The sequence below is a fragment of the Rhinichthys klamathensis genome, unplaced genomic scaffold, assembly GCF_029890125.1.
Source record: "Rhinichthys klamathensis goyatoka isolate OS25496 unplaced genomic scaffold, OSU_Roscu_1.1 h1tg000350l_1, whole genome shotgun sequence".
Classification (NCBI taxonomy): Eukaryota; Metazoa; Chordata; class Actinopteri; order Cypriniformes; family Leuciscidae; genus Rhinichthys; species Rhinichthys klamathensis.
The window spans coordinates 1295299-1320761 of NW_026606862.1; the positions used below are offsets into that span (position 1 = coordinate 1295299).

General features: G+C 40.3%; 1 protein-coding gene across 1 annotated transcript; it reads right to left on the reverse strand.

Annotated features, from left to right (window-relative positions):
• Positions 1-965: 965 nt before the first annotated feature.
• Positions 966-25283, reverse strand: LOC130068974 (deoxynucleoside triphosphate triphosphohydrolase SAMHD1-like). The gene is made up of 16 exons (XM_056232632.1): positions 25233-25283; positions 24946-25106; positions 21859-21974; positions 21400-21456; positions 21100-21168; positions 20957-20970; positions 10065-10193; positions 9874-9974; positions 7770-7878; positions 7317-7408; positions 7062-7225; positions 6743-6894; positions 4387-4467; positions 4185-4292; positions 1452-1555; positions 966-1218 (listed from the first exon to the last, which is right to left on the reverse strand). Exons 1-16 carry the CDS (start codon positions 25281-25283, stop codon positions 966-968), a joined length of 1761 nt encoding a protein of 586 aa, XP_056088607.1.
• Positions 25284-25463: the final 180 nt, after the last annotated feature.

The window sequence follows — 25463 nt, forward strand, 5'->3', positions numbered from 1 at the left end:
ACATGCTCATTAAGTATTTGGGGTTTAATAAATACAAATAAGTGCACAGTCTATCAGTGTCCAACACTTTTATGTCTTCGTATTAGTGACTTACAACTTTGAGTAAAACCTCCTTTTTCCACATGTTTTCACACTCATCTAATGACATTTTACAGTGTAAATATATTGTAAATTTACGAAAAGCAACAATTCCTTATGTATTATTCAATATATTGTAATATATAGCACAATATAGTATTTCATATATTTTTCAGTATATTTATTACACCATATTATATATTGATGATAAATATGTGGAAACATATTTTTGTTCCGTAAGGGCATATGGACACATGTGTGACTTCAGAAGCAATAATAAGAGAGTACAGCATTAATAGAGATTTGAGCTGTGGATCATAAGTTATTTAATTGTGATTTGTGATGTTCCTCATTAGCTAGTTGCTTTTGATTAAAGCAGCTGCTAAATGACATTACATGATTGTGACAGCAGAGTAAATCACTGATAAGACTATTGTTGTTTTGAAATCATAATTAAACATGAATACTTTGTCCGGCCTGTGTAATTGACGGCCCTACTTAAAGGTGAACAAAAGCAATATTGGGGAAACATTGGTTGGATTTGTAAGTTAGTGATCCTCAATGTCTAAAGGACGTTCAAAGAATGTTTTCTGCCAACATTTTGAGAACATTCATCAAATAACAACAAACAATGTATAATGTTTTGTGCTAAGCTTTTGAGAACATTATTAAAGACCAGATAACGTTGAACAAACTATTAATGTTACTAGAAGAACGTTTGTTCATAACTTTGAGAGAACCTTGCCAGAACGTTGGCCAAAGTTATGAGAACAATTCCCTGTAAACTGGGTATTTATTTAGTCAATCTGGGCAAGTCATATATAAGTTTAATTTATATAGCACCTTTCCCAAGCCCAAGGACGCTTCCCAATAGCAGTAAAGAACAGTCAGTTCATTGATGATAAACGGACGGTAGTTGCCTCTTCTGCATGTCTGAGAGACAGCACAGGAGCGCTGGACTCGGTGGAGCCCCACTCTGCAGGACTGCGGTACCTCTTCTGCTCCAGCGGGTGACAGGGCTCGCTGTATCCGGGACCCTCGTAGAGCTGCCAGACGCCTCTGCGCACCTCACAGGAGAGGACCTGTCTAATGCCGCAGCGCTCCAGAGACGGGCACGCGCTCGCTGCCTCTACACCCATCCTGATCCCAGACCACAAGCACACACTTGTAGAAGAAGAGAGAAGACAGCATGTTTCTTTGTATGAGACAGCAAATAGAGCCATCAAAACACTTGGATTACGAACAATGTCGTTGTACAGTTCTTTCTGTGTGTGTGTGTGTGTGTGTGTGTGTGTGTGTGTGTGTGTGTGTGTGTGGGTGGGTGAAATTCTGCAGGACTGACGAATAAAACACACACCTTGCCGAGGCGCCACCATTTGAAGCACTCCTTAGCGTCCTTCTCCTCCTCATCAGAGCTTTCTGTGTAGTAAACCCTACCAACATATTCAGTGAACGCCTCAGGCATCAGACTGGACACCTGCCGATACAAGTGAAAGCAAACACATGTTGATCAGTAATTATAGATCTATAGACCCAGGAAACTTGCTTTGACTTGCCCAGATTGACTAAATAAATACCCAGTTTACAGGGGATTGTTCTCATAACTTTGGCCAATGTTCTGGCAAGGTTCTCTCAAAGTTATGAACAAACGTTCTTCTAGTAACATTAAGGCCTCGTTTACACTGCAGGTCTTGATGCCCAATTCTGATTTGTTGCCTATATCAGGTTTTTTTTACCGTCCGTTTACACGTTCTTTAAATTGTGACCCATATCCGAGTCATGTGTTTACACTTGACTGAAACATCGCGCATGTTTAAAGGGGTCTTCTTGCTCAGATGGACGAACGCGCAGCGAGATCTCAGGACTGGTGGGAACATACAACACAAAAGTATTCACTCAGGAAAGTGAATATAGCACGAATTTTATAGTATAGTATATTTTATAGTACGAATTTATAGCTACGACAAAAATAGTTTTTGCTTGCATATGATACGCACTGTAAACGTGCGCAATGAACGCCATAAAGTGCGTATCATGCAAGAAAACACTATTTTTGGCGTAAATGGCACGTGAAAAATAAAATTGTGCAATATACACACTTTGATGAGATTGTGGTGGGCTTTAACGAGGAGCAGTGGGTCTGGAATTGTAGGATGAGCAAGCCAACCTTTGATATGTTGTGTCAACGTGTGTCCACATTCCTCTCCTACGACGAGTCGGGCCATCCGTCCATCCGCAGATGCGTCGGGGTTTCTCTCGTCATTAAACCGGAGACGTGGCCCAATGCCTCGGAAAATCCGATCGGCCTGTTTACATGACAGTCGCATTGGCACATATCCGATTTACATCTGATTTATTTCCACACATGAACGAGGCCTGAAACCGATCTCGAAATATCCGAATGCATGCGTTTTTTCCTGTTTACACTGTCATAGAACACATCCGATCTGTGTCACATACGAGTAAATGATCGGAATTGGGTCACATTTCACTGACAGTGTAAACGAGGCCTAATAGAATGTTTGTTCAACGTTATCTGGTCTTTAATAATGTTCTCAAAAGGTTGGCACAAAACATTATACATTGTTTGTTGTTATTTGATGAATGTTCTCAAAATGTTGGCAGAAAACATTCTTTGAACGTCCTTTAGACATTGAGGATCACTAACTTAACAGTTGATGGACCCCATTGACTTCCACAGCATTTTCTTTCTTTATTATGGAAGTCAGTGGGGTCCATCGACTCTTTGGTTACCCATATTCTTCACTCTATCTTCTTTTGTGTTCAGCAGAAGAAAGAAATACAGGTTTAGAACATCTTGGGGGATTCTCACTGCGTCATTAGTAAATCCTGACAGTATATATAAATATTATATATTAAATATTAAGATTTTACTTTTTAACATTCATTAACACTTGTTTATTTCATTAGTGGGGTGTATTCCTAAACTGAAGCACAACCTCTTACCTCTTATTATTATACCTATTATACTTTGTATTTACGAAATAAAATAGGCGTGTTAGAGTTTGTCTTTTGACCCATGGCATCAATTAAAATTTGTATTATACGTTTGGGTAGAATTAGTGGTGTGGGGTGTGTGTGTATTACACGCAAATGAACTGCGTATCAAATGCACGCGAAAACTGTGTATCATATGCACGTAAAAACTCATTTTCGCGTATAGATTGCACGATAATACACAATGCGTGCTATAGAGACGCATTTACGTGAGAACAGGCTGAGTAAACTCATATTTAGGTACATATAACAAACGTCTTCTTGTTCATTTGAAACAAAATTGACCCAAGTTGGATTTACTTAAAAAGTGTCTTGCAAAAATGGTGCATGTATATTTTAAGTAAATTCAACACATCATTTTTTACCCAGTGTAGAGTTATGTAAGTCCCAGTAACAAGATAACGTACCACTAAAGGTACAATTTGTGTACATTTTTAATTATTGACATTGAAGGATAATTGTTAGCTCACAAACAACTAATCAATGAAAAAAAAAGTGCAATTTGATGATAATGTGGTGCTTGGGCAATTGCCTTATCATCTGTTGTCACTAATTTGTAAATGTGAATGTGTGATGTCAAGTAACCTGTCTAAAACTGGTACATTTATAATGTAATACAGGCGAAACTCGAAAAATTAGAATATGGTGCAAAAGTTCATTTATTTCAGTAATTCAACTTAAAAGCTGAAACTAATATATTATATAGACTCATTACATGCAAAGTGAGATATTTCAAGCCTTTATTTGTTATAATTTTGATGATTAAGGCTTATGAAACCCCCAAATTCAAAATTAGAATATTGTGAAAAGCTGTAAGCCATAATCATCTAAATTATTAGAAATAAAGGCTTGAAATATCTCATTAGTTTCACCTTTTAAGTTGAATTACTGAAATAAATGAACTTTTGCACGATATTCTAATTTTTCGAGTTTCACCTGTATTCTGTATTATTACAAATATTTTCTTGACCCATAGACTAATTGATAACACAGTGTGACTTGTAATTTTAAATAATCTAATGATAAATGTATGTGGAATTCTAATTTGGAAATGCTAAATTACTTAAGCAGCAAATTGGTGCGAATACCTCATATTTCTTAATCTTGAATACTTCGGTAGGGTTCCTCTTCCTGTAGAAATAGACACTGTCGAATGGATTTTTACCCGTGCTGTAACTACAGTCCAGCTGCAGCACCTGTGAGGGGAGATTTACAATAGTACAGTGCCTTAAATCTGGTGAAATAAAGCATAAAAGTCCAATGGGAAAGTAAGTTTTGAACATAACGTACACAAACGATGAAATCCTTCTTTTCCAAGAACACAGTTGGGTGAAGTTTGTTCCATTCGTCCACCGCTTCATTCCACTCATCCTGTATTAGGTATTAAAGTCAAACAAAGTAGAAGCATTTTCCCAGAAGAGATGCACATGCCCCTAAACAGTAAATGACAACCCTTAACAATTGCCTTGTTTTAAATGTTTATTTACTTATGTAGTAAACGTTTAAAATGTAAATGCTTCTTATTACTTTTTTAAATGAAAGTGCACATTTCAATTGATTGTAAAGTTTGACATTATAAAAAGGCAGATCAGATGCAAGGCATTGGTTGTTAGTGGAGGTGATGAAGTGATGTGAAACTGCTGCAGTCGAGACCAGAACCACACTGTACAATCTAATCAGTTAGACTTACTTCAAGAAAAGCATGCAAATGGATTGCCTTAAGGAAACGAAGTTAAGTGAAATAGGAATAGTTTGTTGAACTGACAAATGCTTAGTTAGTATAGTTCACTTACACAAGAGTTCTAGTAACTAAAAAATAACTGAGAGCACTTGATCATTTACTTTAGATTTACTCTCAACTTAGTATAGCTACCATTGCTGTTACCACTGGTTTGCATGTTGAATGTTGAATACATATGACATAATAGTATAGCAATAAAAATGTAAAAGATCATTATTCGACTAGTTAGTAATTTAGTTAGTCACCTTTTAAAAGCAACCTATTTATTAGTTATATGTTAGCCGTGACACCAACGCTCAGAGGCGTGTGTCACAAAAAGTAGTTATTTTCAGTGAAGCCTTGTATCGATGCTTGATTCGTTTTATCAAAATCACGTGCGCTTCGTTTCACACACACCCACCTGACTGCTTCCGGGAACTATGAAAAGGTTCCTCCGGTGCGAAAGCCCCTTCTGATTCAAAGATGCAAACATGTGCGCGCCCTCGTGGGTTTGTAAGGTGTATTGCCTAGCATTGAACTAGCATTAGTATTGCGAGAGTTTAGGAGAGTTTCTTGTTTCTGGGAGTATGCAATGGTTCAGATTGTTGTCATGTATTTATTGTTTCATTAATTTATTAATCTATCCATTCATTCATTTTTGCTTCTAAGATTAATGTCCTCATTGAGCTGATTTGAAAAGCTTCAAATAAATTAACCTTTTTCTAATACAATTGTGTTGAAAGCTTCACTTCACAATCACTACTATTTATTACTTTCCTTCAATTGAAACCAAATAACTGATTTTTGGCAGGATCAATATGAAGAGAATTACAATAATATAAATGAAGTTTCAAGTGGCCAACCAAAGGGAACACTGATCACCATAATAGTGAATTCAAACAAAAAATTTTTTGGAAAATCAACATCAATTTATGAAATCAGCTTATGTGATGTTCTCTCCAAATTTTCAGTTATATTGACAACTCAACATTCAAGATGACTTAGAGAAATGGGTGAATGCAACTAGAGAAAGAGAACTGCAGAAGTGGAGGAAATGAGTGATACGTCTATTGCCCCGCCTCAAAACATCCAGACAAACAGGCTTGACAAAATGGCACTCAATTCATCTTAACTTGGGTTTTATGAGTAAAAAGGAATAGTATGTGAACATTACAGATTACTAGATTTTTACAATTAAGTTAACACATTAAGTAAAGTTAACTAAAAAGTTAGTTAGAACAACTGTTGGATCGCATGTGCGCACCGTACACACACTCTACACACTCTTTTACAGAGTAATTGTGGGAAGCACTGATGTCAGACAATTCTTACACTGCAAAATAAGTATCTCTTCATTTTCTGGTAAAAGTATTTAAACTTTCTAAAATAGATGATTATTATTTTCATAGGCAAAACAAATGTGTCAAGAATTTTCGAGTTTTGGCTTGAAGAAACGAATCACTGTCTTGTTCTTACTCTACAATATGCACCGTTTTAGATTCCACTAATTTAACATTATCTATTTATTGTAAATAGGATTATTGTAAATAAGTCAATATACCATTAGAACTTAATTTAGCTTAATTATGCTGTAAAAATTATTTAAATAGCTGGTCCAGTTTACCAGTTGCAGTTTTCTGATCAAATCATTCAAGAGACATCTGATCAAATCAGACAATGGCTAAAGGCCACTGTAAAAAAACAAAACAAAAAAACCCTGCTTAAAAGTGAGCAGTGTTCAACGCAATCAAACACAATTTATTATTTGAAATGGTTTTGCTAAGAGAGAATTTGTCAGGGAAATAAATGTTGCATTTACATGTCCATATTACCTTCCATTAATGCAACTGATTCGTGGTCTAAAATTTGTTAATTAATCGTGCAATGTCATTAATTGATGCATCATTTTCCTGAGCTCTCTTTTACCTGTAAGAGCTGTTTGTTGTTGAATTCAGCTTCTGTTATTCTGGTCTCTCCCACACACTTTGGCAGGCGGCGTCTCACAACGTCCTCAAGTTTCTTTCTGGCCCCTTCCAGCTCGACATCAGTGGAGTACAAGATCTCCTCAAAGATGTGATCTGATGGAGAACATCTTAGATTGAACTTTTAATCTGTCTATTAATGAAGAATGCTTTAAAAGTTGACAACAACCAAGTGGAAATCACAAGAGTAAGTATACCAAATGATCAAGAACAACCTTACTTTGCCTCATCTGAACCCTGCTTATGTTCTAAACCTACTGTACCTGTGAGTTTGGACAATTTAGCCAGCCTCTCGTCGTCAGATGCTATCTTCCGCTTCTGTGAGCCACTTGCCCTCTTCTTCTGGCCATCGTCTGGTGAAGGGCAGTCCGTAAACGGTGAGATCTTGGTGAGCTTGTCTTGAGCTGCAGTGAGGGCTTCTGTGATTCTAATGAACAAATACACATTTATGAACCAATAAAAAAACTATAAACAACAAAAGAACATGACGAGAAATGAGTTAAAACAGTAAACCCCACTTTTCTTCAATGATTTTGGCGATCTTGTGCTGGTATGCCTGGCTGTACAGAGCGTACTGGGTTTTAAACATGTCATAAACACTATCTGCCACCTGTGAGAGGAACAATGGACACAAGAACAGACTGACGCATTAACACTGTTAAATACAATTCACTCAATACTGAATGATCTTTCTATTGTGTTCTGTCATTGACATTACTAAAGAAATTATCGGAATCTTGAGATGTCTTTTTCATTACTTCACAATACGAGGATGAATATTTATCTTGCCAGTTTCCATTTGATTTATTTGGCTAAAGAGAAATTATTTCAACTACAATTAAAAAATAAACAAAGATTGATCACTCACATATCTCTAATGTGTTATATAAATGGATTTTCACAACTAAAGTCAACATTATGTTGTTTTATCAAAACAGACTGAAAGTAATCGTACGAGTAGTAAATGATACCTTGTCCCTGAAGCAGATGTGCTTTCTCCCGTTCAGCTCACACACTCGAGCAGATTTCAGCAGACGCTGATGGTCAAAGCTGTTTGGGATGCCGAGGTGATGACAGTCTCTGTGAGTAGGAGAGGATTTAAAGGTATTCTCAGTACTGTATTGGTTTGTGCAGACTAAAATGGCACCTAGAGTAACACATAACTGTGGATGTAGCAGCATCTTTGGTTACTTAGCACGTTCAGGTAATCAACCAATCAGCACAAGAGGAAGCCAGTATACAAATAGCCTTCCCTCACCTCTGTCCCATGACAGTTTCACAGCATCCCTCCACCACCCCATCACCTCACTCTCGGCTGGTTTCTATCCCAGTAAAGGATAGGGAGTACTCTGGGTTCGGGCCAAATTTCGAGCTCGGAGCCCTCTCCGGGACAGCACTCCAAATACGCATAAATTACTACATCCGATTTCATGTACGTGTCAACTCGTGAAATGCCATTGTAGAAATGCTCCATTCAGCCATGATGCACAAATGAAAGTGTCTGAAAATGAGGGGTAACTGAAATAGACTAGCATTCAGCTGAACATGATCAGAAACCTATCTGGCCCAAACTTTTTCAACAGTGGAAAAACTGAAAAAAATATCATATTTACAGCCAAATTGTATATTTTCCTTCCATATACACTCACCTAAAGGATTATTAGGAACACCTGTTCAATTTCTCATTAATGCAATTATCTAATCAACCAATCACATGGCAGTTGCTTCAATGCATTTAGGGGTGTGGTCCTGGTCAAGACAATCTCCTGAACTCCAAACTGAATGTCAGAATGGGAAAGAAAGGTGATTTAAGCAATTTTGAGCGTGGCATGGTTGTTGGTGCCAGACGGGCCGGTCTGAGTATTTCACAATCTGCTCAGTTACTGGGATTTTCACGCACAACCATTTCTAGGGTTTACAAAGAATGGTGTGAAAAGGGAAAAACATCCAGTATGCGGCAGTCCTGTGGGCGAAAATACCTTGTTGATGCTAGAGGTCAGAGGAGAATGGGCCGACTGATTCAAGCTGATAGAAGAGCAACTTTGACTGAAATAACCACTCGTTACAACCGAGGTATGCAGCAAAGCATTTGTGAAGCCACAACACGCACAACCTTGAGGCGGATGGGCTACAACAGCAGAAGACCCCACCGGGTACCACTCATCTCCACTACAAATAGGAAAAAGAGGCTACAATTTGCAAGAGCTCACCAAAATTGGACAGTTGAAGACTAGAAAAATGTTGCCTGGTCTGATGAGTCTCGATTACTGTTGAGACATTCAGATGTTAGAGTCAGAATTTGGCGTAAACAGATTGAGAACATGGATCCATCATGCCTTGTTACCACTGTGCAGGCTGGTGGTGGTGGTGTAATGGTGTGGGGGATGTTTTCTTGGCACACTTTAGGCCCCTTAGTGCCAATTGGGCATCGTTTAAATGCCACGGCCTACCTGAGCATTGTTTCTGACCATGTCCATCCCTTTATGGCCACCATGTACCCATCCTCTGATGGCTACTTCCAGCAGGATAATGCACCATGTCACAAAGCTCGAATCATTTCAAATTGGTTTCTTGAACATGACAATGAGTTCACTGTACTAAAATGGCCCCCACAGTCACCAGATCTCAACCCAATAGAGCATCTTTGGGATGTGGTGGAACGGAAGCTCCGTGCCCTGGATGTGCATCCCACAAATCTCCATCAACTGCAAGATGCTATCCTATCAATATGGGCCAACATTTATAAAGAATGCTTTCAGCACCATGTTGAATCAATGCCACGTGGAATTAAGGCAGTTCTGAAGGCGAAAGGAGGTCAAACACAGTATTAGTATGGTGTTCCTAATAATCCTTTAGGTGAGTGTATTTACCTATATTTTTAACTACATTAAAAGTAAATCTTTTGATAATGTTCATCAATAAGTCATTGAAATTAGTATATGTGAAAACGTATATAAATCTAAAATACATCACAATTTAAAACTGACCATTTAAGCATTTTTTTTTTTACCTAAACCTTTTAGTAAATTTTATCTAAATGTAAAATAGAATCATTTTAAAATGTTATATTTTTACCTTGCAAAATAGTCCCATCTGTGCACATCAATGCCATTCCAATTATTGATCACAATCTCATACAGGAAAGCCTTGTCCTGAGTCCTGCCCTTCGCTGGCCACTGAAATAAAGAAAATAACTTCAATCCTCAAAGAAAAACGGTATAACATGACGGGCATTAACTGAAATGGCAATTGACAGGTTTTTGTACCTTTTCATTTGAAGTAAAAACCCCATCGATCAACTCCTTAATAAAGGTGAGATCTTCATTGTTCAGTAGTAGTTTTTCCTTCAGTTCCTCATTCTTTAATATGTCCTTAAGCATCAAGAATGATGCCTCCTAATTTAATTTAAAAAAACATATTGTAAATCTTAGAAATAATGCCCTGTGGTTTTACTACTGAAATACCCCAACCTTGTACATTTTGCATGTCTACCTAATCAAACACACCTGATTAAACTCATCAGTTTATTAGTATAGAGACTTGTAGACCTGAAATGGCTGTCAGGGGAGAGAGACGTCCAAAATGTGTACGGTTGGGGATACTTCGGGACCAGGGTTGGAGCAAACTGTACATACATTCACAAATGTATAATTGTATAAGATTCACAAGAAGAGGCTGAGCATCTAAAATCAGACCTAAAATTGATCGGTGACCTGTTTTCTGTTATTGATGATTACCACAGAAAGTAGCCTAATAATGAATTGAAACAGATTAGGACAAAATGTATAACAGAATGACAAAGCTGTTGCCGATATAATAAGTTAATGATGACTAGGGCGTTCAAGCTAGATTTTCAAGGCAAGAACTTCCATGAATATTATCCTACTGTTCCTTTGACAAAGTTCTCATATGTCTTCAGAAGACTTGTAATATAGTCTATGTCAAATGGACTATTTATATGTAGTGGGAGAGAGAGGGGAATGGGATCAGGAAAAGATTACGAGTCAGGACTCAAAATCTGGTACTCTGAAGTGAAACGTGATAGGTGTCAGAAAGCTGCCCTCAAGATATCAGCTCTAGCACAACAACAGAATTTAAGTGCTTTATCATAAAAACAAGCTTCACATTTCTACTTTTAAACTCTTGTGCACTTGCACTACAATTAATAAATGAATTATCATCTGTGGTAATCAACAGCATGTCACAGCAGAAGACCTACCTAATTTCTGGAGTCTTTTATTCTTACTAGGTGGTAGACACTCCAAAATTCCCAGTGTTAAATCAACACTGCTCAGAGGACGTATGGTCCCACTCTACAGAGTGTTAAAGTAACACTGAAGCAGTGTTGAAGTTAATGAGATAATTAAGAGATTCATTAAGTTATGACTGAACATTGGTGATGAACACCTGCTGTTAACAAGCAGAATCACTGAAGAAAAGAGAAACACAAGAGGCTTGTTGGACTTCATGCAGCGCTGCTCAGACCGATTGGAGGCTGACTTGAAGCAGTGCATGCTGGTTAGAAATTGTGTCCGACTTGATACAGCGCCGACGCCCTGTGACGTGTGGCATCAAAGTACTAGACACGAAGTACTCAAAGTATTCTTTTTGAGAATTAATTTTAAAATACATTCTTTAGACACACACAGACATCAAGAATCAGCATATGAATCTCAACAAAGGTGACATGCTTCATGCCGCAATGCATGCTGGGACCCACTATAGTGTAAAACTCATGGCTCCCAGCATGCATTGTGACATTAAGCATGTCACCTTTGTTGAGATATATGCAATCTAAATCTTCATGTCTGTGCAGGAAAAAAAACATTTTTTTAGACACACAATGTATTTAAAAATCTAAATTCATAATGTCTGATCTATGGCAAGATAGTATTGTTGGTGAAAATAATCAGATTATCTGATTATCATATGTGAATCCAAGGCCTAATAGGATTGTTTGTGTTTAGTAAGTTAATTTGATCCACACGTGTCAAGCTCCACTCCTGGAGGGCCACTGTCCTGCAAGGTTTAGCTCCAACCAGCTCCAAAACACCTGCCTGGGAGTTTCTAAATACAAAGTACGCAAACTTCAGACATGCGTCCTTGGTAGTTCGGAATTGCCAAGTTCGACTCAGGAGAGCGAACTGCAGAGGACTGGAGGACTCAAGGCCAGTAATTCTGCACATGGAACAGCAGAGTTCTTGATATCGACACTCGGCTCGCTCTGGCTACTCCGGTTATCTCTGTAAGTATATTTTAGGCTTACCGTTTTGAATCAAGGTACGGCAAGCAGAGAGTTTTGAACACTGGCTGGTTATGTACTTGCTCAAAAATTTATTTTGGATAATTTTTAACCCAAAAAAGAGACGGACTGCAGCTTTAACAAAAAGAGACAGGGTTGTGTCATTTTATTTTATTATACATGTACATACAGTGAAGAGAATGTACATGTATAATAAAATAAATATAATATTTTGTATATTTTTAAATATACATATTTAAAATATATTAAAAAAATGACACACCCGTCTCTTTTTGTTAAATGTCCATTGTAATGATCAATAATAGCCAATATAAAAGTAGCCTAAAAGGAATAAGAAGCTATACAATAAGAAATAAAGCAAACAATTCAGTCAAACATAAGTCAGCTCTCTAGTAGGTTACAACATTAAAGCTAAATGATGTTTTATTAACAAAGTTCGGGAGGAGCACGTTCAGATAATTAAACCTAATTAAACACATGTGGAGCACATTTGGATAATCAAACCTAATTAGACAAGAGTGGTGCTTAATAAACGAGTTAAGCGCTGTGTATATATACAGCAAACTAACCTCCGTTCATTGACAGTTTAACAGCATTTGGCCCCGCAGTACCTTCCTAACATGTCCGAATCGAGCTCTTCCCGTTTGATGAAGAATCTTTCGTCCTTCAGGATTAGGAATCTTTGCCACAATCCTCTGGTATTATCTCGTGGGCGTCAGGCCAAACAAACGGGTCCTCGCCACCGCGGGCGAAACATCAGCAATCTACTTCCGCGTATTTCTTTAAACTGGACCATTCAATAATTCCTGCCATAGAGAAATGGTCATAAGGCAATGCCGCCCTCTTAATTCGAAGGAACGGGTCTTCCTCCAGCGCCAGGCCGCCGCAGCAGACCCTAAGTAAGCCGCGCTGCAGATTCAGTCCCGGTCAGTCCACACTCAACATCTGCCGGGTCAACTCTGTGAGTGCTCAGCTCAAAACCTTTTCGTTTTCTGTCCCTAATTGAACTTCGTATCACTTCAGTTGTTGAATCACGAGCAAGTTATGCTATCTGGATACTAATTTTGATCGGGGGAACAAGCGTTTTAAATAGTTTCCGTACAAATGATTTGCTGTTCATTAACGCGATGCTTATTCCTTTTGGTAAACTCACACGTAAACAATAGGTCGCACATTACGTGCAGATTGCACTCAGAATCATTAAGAACCTTTCGTTAACACTGTCCTGGAATTTATTTACAAAAATCGCTTAGAAACTTAAAGTTATAGCATAAATGTATTTTTATTTTTTTGAAGTAGGTAGGCTAGTTTAAAGCCACAGTTTCACTATTGGTTTTTCTGATTCAGAACGAACAAATCGGCAGGGAATATGACCCATAGAAATGATCAAAATAAACGAAATAAACTGAGAAAATAAGAACATTTTCGTACGTTTAATAATCGATCTCACAGCCCCGCACAGTTTCTGCTGAGCTCGGGATTCCAATTGCACAGGTTAAAACCATGGGTTCAGCCTCGTCCATTTGAATTCTGGGCATTAACTTGGATACAGTTGTTTTCCAGGCCTCACTGCACAAGAAAAAATCGATAGGATATTTTTGATCTCGTCCACCTTCCCACTGTTCTAAAACGCGAACTGCTATCTTTGCTCGGCCACTTAAACTTCAGATGCGCATAATCCTGCAAGGATTTAATCTCTCACCTCCTCTTCGCGTTTTTGATTAACGCGCAAGAAGACGAGCATCGGCCCACCAGGCCCCAACCTACTCCTCCCTTTGCTCAGCCTCACACCAGAGGAACTCAATTTGTCCAGGTAAATTTCTCCACTGCCGCAGCAGTGATGTCTTCTCCGCTCCCGCAGGAGCTCATTTCTCCAGGTAAGTTTTCTGCTCCCGCAGGAGCTCTGTTTCTCTGGACACAAGTTTGACCCATGCTTTTTTGCTTAAAGTTGAAGACCCAACTTTGTGTATGTTTTGTAAAATTCCCTTATCTGTCAAACATGTTTTATTAGATTGTTCTGGCCTTAACGCAAGCAGAATGCTCTTTTATGAAGTTTCTTCATTGAAGGACATATTTAATGAGATTATGCCTGAAAAGGTTTTGGATTTTTTATCATGTTAATTTAAATATATATATTATATAATATGACTTGTTGTTTATATTTGCTTTGTTTTTATTGTATTTATATGATATTTGTATTTTTGTGATTTAATTTTTGCCATGAAAATAGCTCTGAATGCCGACATGGCATTAAATAAAATAATCTGATCTGTTTCTCTGGCTATTTTCTCCACTGCCGCAGCAGTGATGTCTCCTCTGCTCCCGCAGGAGCTCTTTTTTTCTCCAGGTAAGTTTCTCCACTGCCACAGTAGTGACGTCTCCTCTGCTCCCGCAGGAGCTCTTTTTTTCTCCAGGTAAGTTTCTCCACTGCCACAGTAGTGACGTCTCATCTGCTCCCGCAGGAGCTCCGTTTCCCTGGCTATTTTCTCCACTGCCGCAGCAGTGATGTCTCCTCTGCTCCCGCAGGAGCTCTGTTTCTCTGGCTATTTTCTCCACTGCCGCAGCAGTGATGTCTCCTCTGCTCCCGCAGGAGCTCTGTTTCTCTCGCTATTTTTTCCACTGCCGCAGCAGTGATGTCTCCTCTCCAGTACCTCACTATTCAGAATTAATATTCCTGTTAAAACCCCTACGTGATGCCTCTTTCTCTGTCCAGCGAGCATTGGTCTCCCAGAGGACGTTGCATGCTTCTATGTTTCCTCTTTCTCCGTCCAGCGAGCATTGGTCTCCCAGCAGACGTTGCATGCATCTATGTTTCCTCTTTCTCTGTCCAGCGAGCATTGGTCTCCCAGCGGACGTCGCATGCATCTATGTTTCCTCTTTCTCTGTCCAGCGAGCATTGGTCTCCCAGCGGACGTCGCATGCATCTATGTTTCCTCTTTCTCTGTCCAGCGAGCATTGGTCTCCCAGCGGACGTTGCATACATCTATGTTTCCTCTTTCTCTGTCCAGCGAGCATTGGTCTCCCAGCAGACGTCGCATTCATCTATGTTTCCTCTTTCCCATCCAGCAGGTATTGATTTCCCAGCAGACACAGCAAGAAATCTCCCGGCCGGGCTTCCAAAATTTGTCACTCCGCCGTCGGCCGGTAGAGCCCACCAGTCCGACGCTGTGAGCTGCTCCCGTCGGAAGCTACATGGGCCCTATCGGTCGGCCATCTTAGATCTCGCTGCTCCCCGGCCATCGGTCGGCAGAGATCACCCGTCATTCCCAAATCTTGCTGCTCCTCATTCGTCAGCCAATAGGGCCCGTCCGCCTAGCGCAGTGAGCTGCTTCTGCCAGAAGCAACATGGGCCCTCCTGGTCAGGCGGCATAAATCACGCTGTTCATCGGCCGGTAGAGCTCACCTGTCTGACGCTGTGAGCTGCTCCCGTCGAGAAACGGTGCGAGCCCTCCCAACTGTTGTTCCAAATTACGACTGCTCCCCGTTCGTGAGCCAGCAGGCCCTCCTGGTCAAGCAACCAGGCTTATTCTCAAAACGCCAGCCCGCCAAATTCTCTGCGTTTTGGGGGGTCTTTAGTCTGGCGGCTGTCCTTTGCTCTTTTTGCCTTTTGGGGGAGTACTCTGGGTTCGGGCAAAATTCCGAGCTCGGAGCCCTCCCCCCGGACAGCACGCCAAATACGCATAATCTTTACTCTGTTTAATTGATGTAAGTGTGAACTCGTGAAATGATGTTTTATTAACAAAGTTCGGGAGGAGCACGTTCAGATAATTAAACCTAATTAAACACACGTGGAGCACATTCGGATAATCAAACCTAATTAGACAAGAGTGGTGCTTAATAAACGAGTTAAGCGCTGTGTATATATACAGCAAACTAACCTCCGTTCATTGACAGTTTAACAGCATCCCTCCACCACCCCATCTCCTCACTTATAGTCCTAATACTCTTACAACAACGGGGGGAGTACTCTGGGTTCGGGCAAAATTCCGAGCTCGGAGCCCTCCCCCCGGACAGCACGCCAAATACGCATAATCTTTACTCTGTTTAATTGATGTAAGTGTGAACTCGTGAAATAACCTAAATATATAAAGCTATAAAACATTGGAGTCAGCGGCAAACATCAGAAGCACTAGCCGAGGTAAGGCTGTTCTCGGCGGGGTTAATGAGCGGTGATCGCCTGGATCTCACAACTCCGGAAACGGCAGATCACATTTTCAAATAGGCGCTATCTTTATAAATAAACCACAGAGTTGAGCTTTAAACAACTACATTCTTGCCTGAAAAACTCTTAAAACTACATTTCGTGACACAATATCAGCAGTAATTTTAAATGACAGAGTTTTTCTCCTCTGCTATTGACGCTTGCTGGTTGGTGTGAGATGCATTCTGGGATACCTGGCTGTCTTAAGTCCGCACAAGTCACTTCTCGATGAATCCTCGGTAGACGGGGCGGATCAAGAACACATCCGGGGATTTGAACTGGACTTTCAAAAGTGGGGGCGTTTCCATAGATCCACCGCTCTACGTTTCCATAGATCCACTGGTGGGTAAGAAGGGAGACCTTATATTCAATCGTATTTGTGGTGTGGTCGTGTTTTCGCACTCTCAACAGGATCCTTGCAGCACTATTCTAAACATACTGCAGTCTCTGCAGGCTTTTGTTAGGGATCCCGACGAGAAGTGCATTACAGTAATCCAGTCTGGAGGAGACAAAGGCGTGGACAAGTTTTTCAGCATCTGCCAAGGTGAGTGTAGAACATAGTTTTGCAATATTTCGATGGTAGAAGGAAATCTTGCAGACGTTTTTGATATGGGCTTCGAATGTGAGTTGTGGGTCCAATCTTACACCAAGATTGGTGACAGTTGTGGAGAGGGGAATGTCATGACCAGTGATAGTTATGCCAGTTATGGGGGAAGACTGGGTTTGATGTGGGGTGCCAACAAGAATTGCCCCTGTTTTGGAGCTGTTTAACTGGAGGAAGTTGTGTTTCATCCACACCTTTATCTCCTCCAAACAGGCGGTGAGTGTTGCAGACGGAAGTGATGTTGGTGAAATTGCAGTGGTGTTTGTTTCCGTTTTCAAGTACAGTTGTGTGTCATCAGCATAGCAGTGAAATGAGACTCCATAGAGGCTAATGACATGGCCGAGAGGGATGATGTAAGTGATGAAGAGGATGGGGCCAAGAACTGACCCCTGGGGGACCCCACAGGTGGCTGTGTGTTGCCGGGACCTTGCACTTCCAAGTAAAAATGTACTCTGTTCTGTTAGTGAGGTATGATTTAAACCAGTTAAGAGCAGTGTCAGTGATTCCAGTGGTTTGGTGTAGACGATTTAGGAGTATGCCATGATCCACTGTGTCGAAAGCAGCAGGCAGATCGAGTAATATGAGGAGGGATGGTGAACCAGCATCAGCTGTCATTCGTAGGTCGTTTGTGACTCTAACCAGGGCTGTTTCCGTGCTGTAGGCATGGCGGAAACCAGACTGGAATTTTTCGAAAAGATTGTTGTGTTTGAGATGTTCCTGTAGATGGGCGGCAACAGCCTTTTCCAGTACTTTGGAGAGGAATGGGAGATTGGAAATGGGCCTGTAGTTTGCAAATACAACTGGTTTTTTGAGAAGTGGTCTGATCGTGGCAGTTTTTAGGGCAGATGGAACTTTGCCGGACTGGAGGGAGTCGTTTATCACAGTGGTGATCCGAGGGCTTAGGACAGATATGTTTACTTTCACTAGAGATGTAGGAAAAGAGTCGAGGGCACAGGTGGTAGGTTTCATCCTTTTGATTATCTTCTCAACCTCTTACTGTGTGATTTCTGGGAAGCAGTGTAGGGGCTCGGAGATTGCAAGCTGTGAGGGAAAAGTCTGGGTGGATAGTGGTGAGGATCCAGGAAAGGTAGAATGAATTGAGTCTATTTTTGTTTTGAAAAAGTCCAGAAAATGATTACAGTGCTCTTCTGTAGTTTCTATAAGTGAGGGGGTTTGTGGTTTGAGCAGAGGATTTATGGTTGAGAAAAGCTGTTTGGAATTTCCGGGACTATTCTTGATGACGTTTGAGTAGAAATGTGACCGTGCCTTTGTAAGTGACTTTGAGTAGACCTTTTGGTGTTCCCGAAAAGCGAGCTTGTGCACAGAGAGACATGTGACTTTGTATCTCCTCTCAATGGCTCGGCCAGCTGCCTTCATTTTCCGTAACTCATCAGTGTACCAGGGGGCTGATCGGGAGAAAGTGACCGTTCTGGTTTTGACCGGGGCATGGAGATCCATAATGCTTCTGAGGGTGTTATTGTAATAGTCCACTAAGTCCATGGGTGGTGAACAGTTTACACAGAGGAGATGCTGAAGGTCGGATGCCATAGTCTCCAGGTTGATGTTTTTCAGGTTTCTGAAGCAGATTTGGCGTTTGGGCTTATACGGTGAAGACATTTTTATGGAGATGACCTTATGGTCGGAAACTCCCAGATCATACACCAAAGGATTGCTGAGATAAACGGAGTTTGTAATGACTAGGTCGAGAGTATGGCCCCTGGTATGAGTGGGGGCATCGACAAGTTGTGTCAGATTAAAACAGTCAAGTAATTGGAGGAATTCTGCTGCGAAACGGCAGGTGGAGGAGTTAACATGGATATTCATATCTCCAAGTACAATGATATTGGCAGACATTGTACAGAAGGTTGAAAGAATATTGGCTATCTCTGGGATGAAAGATGAGTTTGGTTTGGGTGGCCGGTAGATAATAAGTATCGTCGTGGAGAGAGGGTGCTTACATTTAAATGCAAGGTATTGAAACGAAGACAGCTCAGGCAGGGTTATAGGCATAGGTTAAATTGGGGTGGAGCGCACCGGAGCGCAGCTCCGCCTCCTCGGGTCCACAACACACCCTGCCGGAGCTCAGCTCCGTCTCCTTCAGCACCAAATATATAAAATTTGTTGAGTGTATATAATGAAAGTTATGAAATAATTGGCTAATATTAACTCGAATTTGGTGCTGCAATGATTCGCCCATCGCAACGATAACTGACCTTCTCGTCTGAGCTGAGCACTCACCCGCTCGTCAATGTCAAAATGTTTGAGTCCAATCAAAGCAAGTGGGATTTATGTTCACAGAAGCGCAAGCCGAGCGCGAATCCCAACGCGACGCTTCACACTTCAGTTAACGGGCATACCGTGCGAGATAAGATGCAAGTAGCTAATCTAAACAGCTGTTTGTCGATATAAGTTTAAATGATCGACAGAAATACTCAGTTTGATCAAAGACAGTGGATACTATAAGCTTGGTGTTTCTTTTTTTCTTTTATATGTTAACATTTGTCATGTTTCTTATATAATTTTTGATTATAGTGGTAATCCATCTTGTAAATTATGTAAACTTGACTGACTGCTTCATTTCCCCTTTAACAACACAAGCACCCTATTAAATATATTGCCATTATTATTGTAATATATTTGTATAACGTTACCTCGAATGTGTTCGACTTTTCACTGTTTGTATCACTCCGCTTGTTTGTGTTTGCATCATTAAGCCAGAAGGCGGCGACAAGTGACTGTCTTTATGAGTGAACAATTGAACCATTGATTAAATGAACACTAGATTAGCTAGTCCAAAAATATTGATTAATTTAGGAAAGAAAAAGTAGCTGAAACTGATCTTTGATGCTCATACTAATTGCTCATATGCCTCTGGGCACAGAATGATTGCATTGGCGTTTGTTTGAAATGTAACATCTACAAAATAATCCTTGAATCATTTCTTATTTAAGGACATTCCCGTTTCGAATATGTGATTGTGTATTGTCAACAATATGCATAAACATTCTGCATTTCCATTTTATAGTGTGGATCACTCATTGCAACATTTAAACTGATTCTCATGTTAAAGAATCTGTTATCTGATAAAATAGGCCTACTTAATGCTGACCACTGACGTGCTTTTAAAGCTACTGTTGTCCATTTTTTTGGCCTTCAAAACACCTTAAAATGGACATGTTGAGATCACGAAAACCAAAATTTTATTTTGGGGGGGTGGGGGGTGGGGGTGGGGGTGGGGGTGGGGGTGGGGGTGGGGGGGGGGGGGGGGGGGCGTGCCCCCAAACCCCCCTAGCAGGATAATTTTTTGGAACTTTTATTTATAAAAATACACGTACGGCCCTGCGTGTCGGTGTGATTAAATCAAACAACAAACTGCCAAACAAATTGGCCCTGATTCTTTTCAATCAACATTTTTTCTTGTTTTAAAAGATATTTGCCAACCAATATTTTCAAACATGTTCAATTTCATACATTTCCCGAGGGTGAAATCCGTTGCTGTCTGTTAACATTAAAGGTAAAACAAAAAGTGAATTGTAAAGTATTTCTCTTTGTTTAAATATGTACTCAACCCTACCTTACACATCAATACTGGAAAAAGAGCCTCTTTGGTGTAAAAACACATTAAGTCATTTTACGGCGCGATTTTGAATGATGACCATTCACCGTAAATAAGGGCTCCCCCTCCCTATAAAAGCCAATTTAACCACTGGTTATAGGAGACAAGATCAGATAACTTCGGTGGATGACAGCCAGACCACCACCACGGCCTGTGCTGCGGGCTTTCTGTAAGTAGCAGTAGCCAGGAGGACAGGTCTCATTTAAAAAAGAATAAACATCTGGTTGATGCCAGGTTTCTGTAAGGCACATCATATCCAAACACTAAACCAATATATGGTCATGTATGAGGCAAGATTTGTTTGTGATGGATTGTGCATTGAGAAGTTCAATCTTGATATTTGATGCAGTAGTGAGTCTCTGTATTGGCCGTGAGTCTCTGTATTGGCTGAGATCCATGTATATTTGTATAATTGTATTGTGTAATATATTGTATAAAACATGTATATTTGTACAAGAGAATTTTGGAGCTTACCTTCCAATATAACCCTGACAAAGAGAACAAACAGGAGTTATTGTATATGATGTATATTTTATGCATGATCCCACAAAAACCAACTCATTCATGAATTGAAAAAATGCTGTTTTCTCGAACACACACACTCTCTCTTTATTGACCTTTTCCTGTCTTTGACTGATCCTTTTGTTTGCGCTTTCCATAGCCACCAGTGTCACCTGTGTAACCCTCTGAAAAACATCAAACAAACTTAAACATTAAAACAATATACTGTGCCTAAGAAAACCAGACATTAGACATTGCTTTCATTACAATCTGTCTCTTTGTCCAATAACTGATAGTAAGTGAGTAAATAAATAAATAAATAATAGTACAAAAGCTCCAAAACAAGCATTATTAATAATTTATGTGTAACTGACCACAAGCACTGGCATAAGTGAAGGAGAAGCTCAGGCACTTACCCTGCTTTAGGGCTTCGCGGTAGAAGTGCTCATACAGATGAGAGAATGGACCATGGCCTTAAAGATACAAAACAAATTATACTGAACAATGCATGTTATATTTTACCTAAGAGCATATTTCATACCATCTTCATTTGATTAAATATATTAATCACATCTTGTGTCATGTAAAAATGTGTGTGACATCAAACTTTTAAAGGAGTTTGTTTGTGAACCATCTTACTGTTACAGAAATAAAATACAATATAGATATATAGCATATATGGTGTGATTTTGTCTAACTTTCAAACTTTCTCTTATACTCTATAGGATCATAAACAGCAATTGTGCAAATAAAAACATGTCAAGAAATGCATGGTAAATATTTTTTATTAAATTATTTGGACGATTTTTAAAACAGATATAGACAGAGTATATCTTTTCTGCTCAGATGTGCACATGTATGTTGACAGCACTCACCTAAATTGTAGCACAGAGCAGCAATTTTGACACAAAGGATGTCTTTTTCATCAATGCCGAGATCATCCTGTTTTTCTTTCAGAACATCGATCATACGTCCTGCTAAATATGCCATCCTTCAACGCACAGATTAGAGATAATTTTAAACAAACTGCCTTTCAGAAATGCAGGGTAAATCAACCATGCCATCTGTCTTTGCATCCTTGCGCAGGATTATAATTTGTAGCTCAAGACATTTGCATATATTTGTGTTGCTCTTGATGAACACAGTGAAACATGTTTATTCATAACAAGATGTTAAGATTCTTAGAATATATAATTCATTTAAATCAATTTTGACTGAATGTTTCTGATGTGATGTAGTAGAGCATAAGAGCTTATAATATTTCATGAACCCTTGTGAATCCTGTGACTGCTGCTTTTTCAGCCATTCAGAAACATTGCTCATGAATATGAATTGCATTTAGATATGCATCTTATCTCTTCATACGTAATCAATACATTGATAATATTTGTTAGCAATGAGTTTTAACAGACAGTTTCTAGATCTATGGAGAGGTAGAAATGGGCTGGTCATTAATTCATAAACGCCATCCATCCGTACTGCGAGCGCCTTTACAGATAACTCCACTAATATTTAGAAACCAGAGTCACAGAAAAGGAGTTTTAAAACATAGCACAACTGCAAAAGCACATTATAATCAATAGCAAAATGATGCAAATAATACATAGAACACAGTAATACAAAGAAAACAGATTTTCATTTATTAGTACATCAAATTCTAGATGCAAAATTACCAGTTAGTTGTGAAGTCGTTGAATAGTACTGCCACTGTTCAAATTGTACTGACCCCTAAAGACCCCAAACACTAATGGATAGTTTTAAATAATTTTAGTCTAAAGCTTGAATAATTTTAATATGAGGTACATGAATATTTGGCAAGCAGAATTTTTTTTTCATACTCAGAAATATCCAATTTTGGCTTAAAAAAAACAAGATTGCAATAAAAATCTTCTTTGTGTAACGTTAAAGTCCAATGAAGCTAAAGAAGATGCCAAAGGGGTACAATAGCAATAGTATTTATTAAACAAAACAAACCTAGGTAATTCCACAAGAGAGAAACAAATGAAACAGCATTTGACATTTGAACAACCATTGACATTTGACAGAACAAGCTCCTCCCCCGGGCAGGCGCGTCCTCACACCAAGACTGAGGGTCTGACGGAGGGAGGTGGATAAGGGGCCGGCACAGAGCAGACACCAGGCAGGGATGCCGGCAGAAGAAACCAGGGTGGGGTTGACCCAGAGAGGAGCTGACAGGGAAATTACCCATGGAGGAGCGGATAGCCAATGAGAGTCTATAGCAACCCTGAAGACAGCCAGGAGAAAGGTAACCCATGATGGAGCTGATGGAGGGAGGAGCCAAGATGGAAGCTTGAGCCGAACTGATAGCGTTGACGCCAGGAGATGTGGAGTCCGATGGACTGAAAGACCATGCGACATTAATGGACCAGGAGGAGGAGGAGGAAGGAGGAGCCTGACGGAGCCATAGGGCTGGAGGGATGAGGCACAGCCAAAGACCCCGGAAGTCTGTGGCGATGGTCCCAGGTGGAGCTGAGGGAGCGAAGAGCAGGGCGAAAAAAGATTGGTTTATGGGCCTAGGTGGAGATGAGGACTCGGAGGGATGAGGTGGAGCCAGGGAATCCCCACGTCAAGGTAGAGCTGGGGACTGAAAGTCAGGTCTGAGTTGCATGGCAGTGTCAACAGAGAAGCCAAAAGGCTGAAGGGAGGCACCGGAGACGGGCCGAAGGAATGGCTGGCTTCGGTGGAGCAGGCAGAAAAGGGTGGCTGGGTGTAAAAATACATAACATATAACAAGTGTTGGGTGAGGAAACAGGTTTGGTGTTGAACTGGATCAGTGGCGACGAAGAAAACTGCTGGATGGGACCAGCGGTGATGAACAAACATTTGGCAGGACGGGACTTCTAGAGGAAGAAGAGGTTCATAGGTGGGGATCAGGGAGGAAAGCGCTACCTCCGTTTCCCAGTCTATCAGCCACTCTTCTTCTTTCAGCTCCACAATTATTCCCACTGGTGCGGATGTAATGGCCGGCTCCCACACCTGTTCAACCGGGACCTCATACTCTTCCACAGGGACGGACAAGGCTCTGGCTCTGGCTCCATTGCAGACATTGGCTCAGGCATGAAGTCTGTGCTGGGCATAAGCTGGGTCTCTCTGTCTGGGGTGGGCTCTTGGATGGGCTTAGACTCTGGGTCTGGCTCTGGACTGCTGACGAATGTTATGTGGAGCTGGACGCTGGTAAGGGAATCCTCTTCCACGTCGCCCACTGTAAGAGAGGACTGTAAGGGAGAAACTGATGTAATCCACCGAGGCATCTTATCATCCAGTCCGCTCCTGAACCCCTCCATGAGTGTCAGGTTGTTGCAGGTGGTGAGAAGGCTGACGCTGACAAACTCCTCCACATAATCATCTAGGTTTCGTTTTCCTTTTTGAAAAATAAACATCTGTGACCATTCCCCATCGGGGCAAAATTAATGGAGGGGATCTCTATTTCTTCCATGGGTCGGTATTGTGTAAAGTTGAAGTCCAAGGAAGATAAAGAAGATGCCAAAAGAGTCAAATAGCAATAGTATTTCTTAAACAAAACAAACCCATGTAATTCCACAAGAGAAAAAACAACTAAACAACTTGCAACACACGGACAATACTGGGCTAAGAACTGAAGGAAATGAAGAACTTAAATACACAATGATAATGAACTCAAAGACTAACAGGTGTGATCGTTATATGAATATCTATGGCAGCTAATGACTGGCGGGAACAAAGCAACACAGGAAACAGGTAACTAAGAGAAACAAACTAAAAGTCCATGAAAATGAAAGTAAACACAGTCAGACCGTGACAGTTTGGGAACATGTTTGTATGTATTATTGATAATCTATCAAGCCAATTTTTAAGGGGTCTAATTAATTTTGCAAGGCACTGTAAAAGGGTTTAAGCTTGAATTAATTTCAATAAACTGTTTTTACATTAAACCTTTTTTTTTTACTTTACTTTGACCTTACCCAAGTGAGTGTTCGAAGCGCGTGTGAGTGGCGCCTGGATACACCAGATAGGTTCCTCCCAGCTGTTTGAGGTGTCGGAGTCTCTGAAACTGAGGAGTGTCAATGACCTTCATCAGAAGAGGGTCCAGCTCTATTTGACCATAAATTGAGTCGTTGAAAATCTACAAAATACAAAAAGGACAAATATTAGTCAACCTGCCTCTGCTGAGATCTTGAGAGTTTATTGGTTATTGTTCTGCTGGGATTTTTTTCTTTAAAATGTAGAGACATTTTCATTTTTACCTTGCCCGAGGAAGGTTGATGGTTTTGTGATGGCTCTCCGACAGTCCCCTCTCCATTTCCTATAAAAAGCAGTATATCTATCTTATACAAGGAAAGTCATGGCCTAATGTTTAGAGAGTCAGACTGGTAACCCGAGGGTTGCGGGATCAATTCTCAATACCAGCAGGAAATGACTGAGGTGCCCTTGAGTAAAACACAAATTACTACTACAACTCCCCGGGCACTAAAATGGCTGC

Excerpts from the sequence above, each read along its gene's own strand:
- LOC130068974 (XM_056232632.1), bottom strand. The coding sequence starts at position 25,283 with ATGGAGAGGGGACTGTCGGAGAGCCATCACAAAACCATCAACCTTCCT. Across the intron at positions 9,975-10,064 it reads TTTTTACTTCAAATGAAAAG|TGGCCAGCGAAGGGCAGGAC; the intron begins GTACAAAAACCT and ends TCTTTATTTCAG. Across the intron at positions 7,409-7,769 it reads ACATCTGCTTCAGGGACAAG|GTGGCAGATAGTGTTTATGA; the intron begins GTATCATTTACT and ends TTCCTCTCACAG.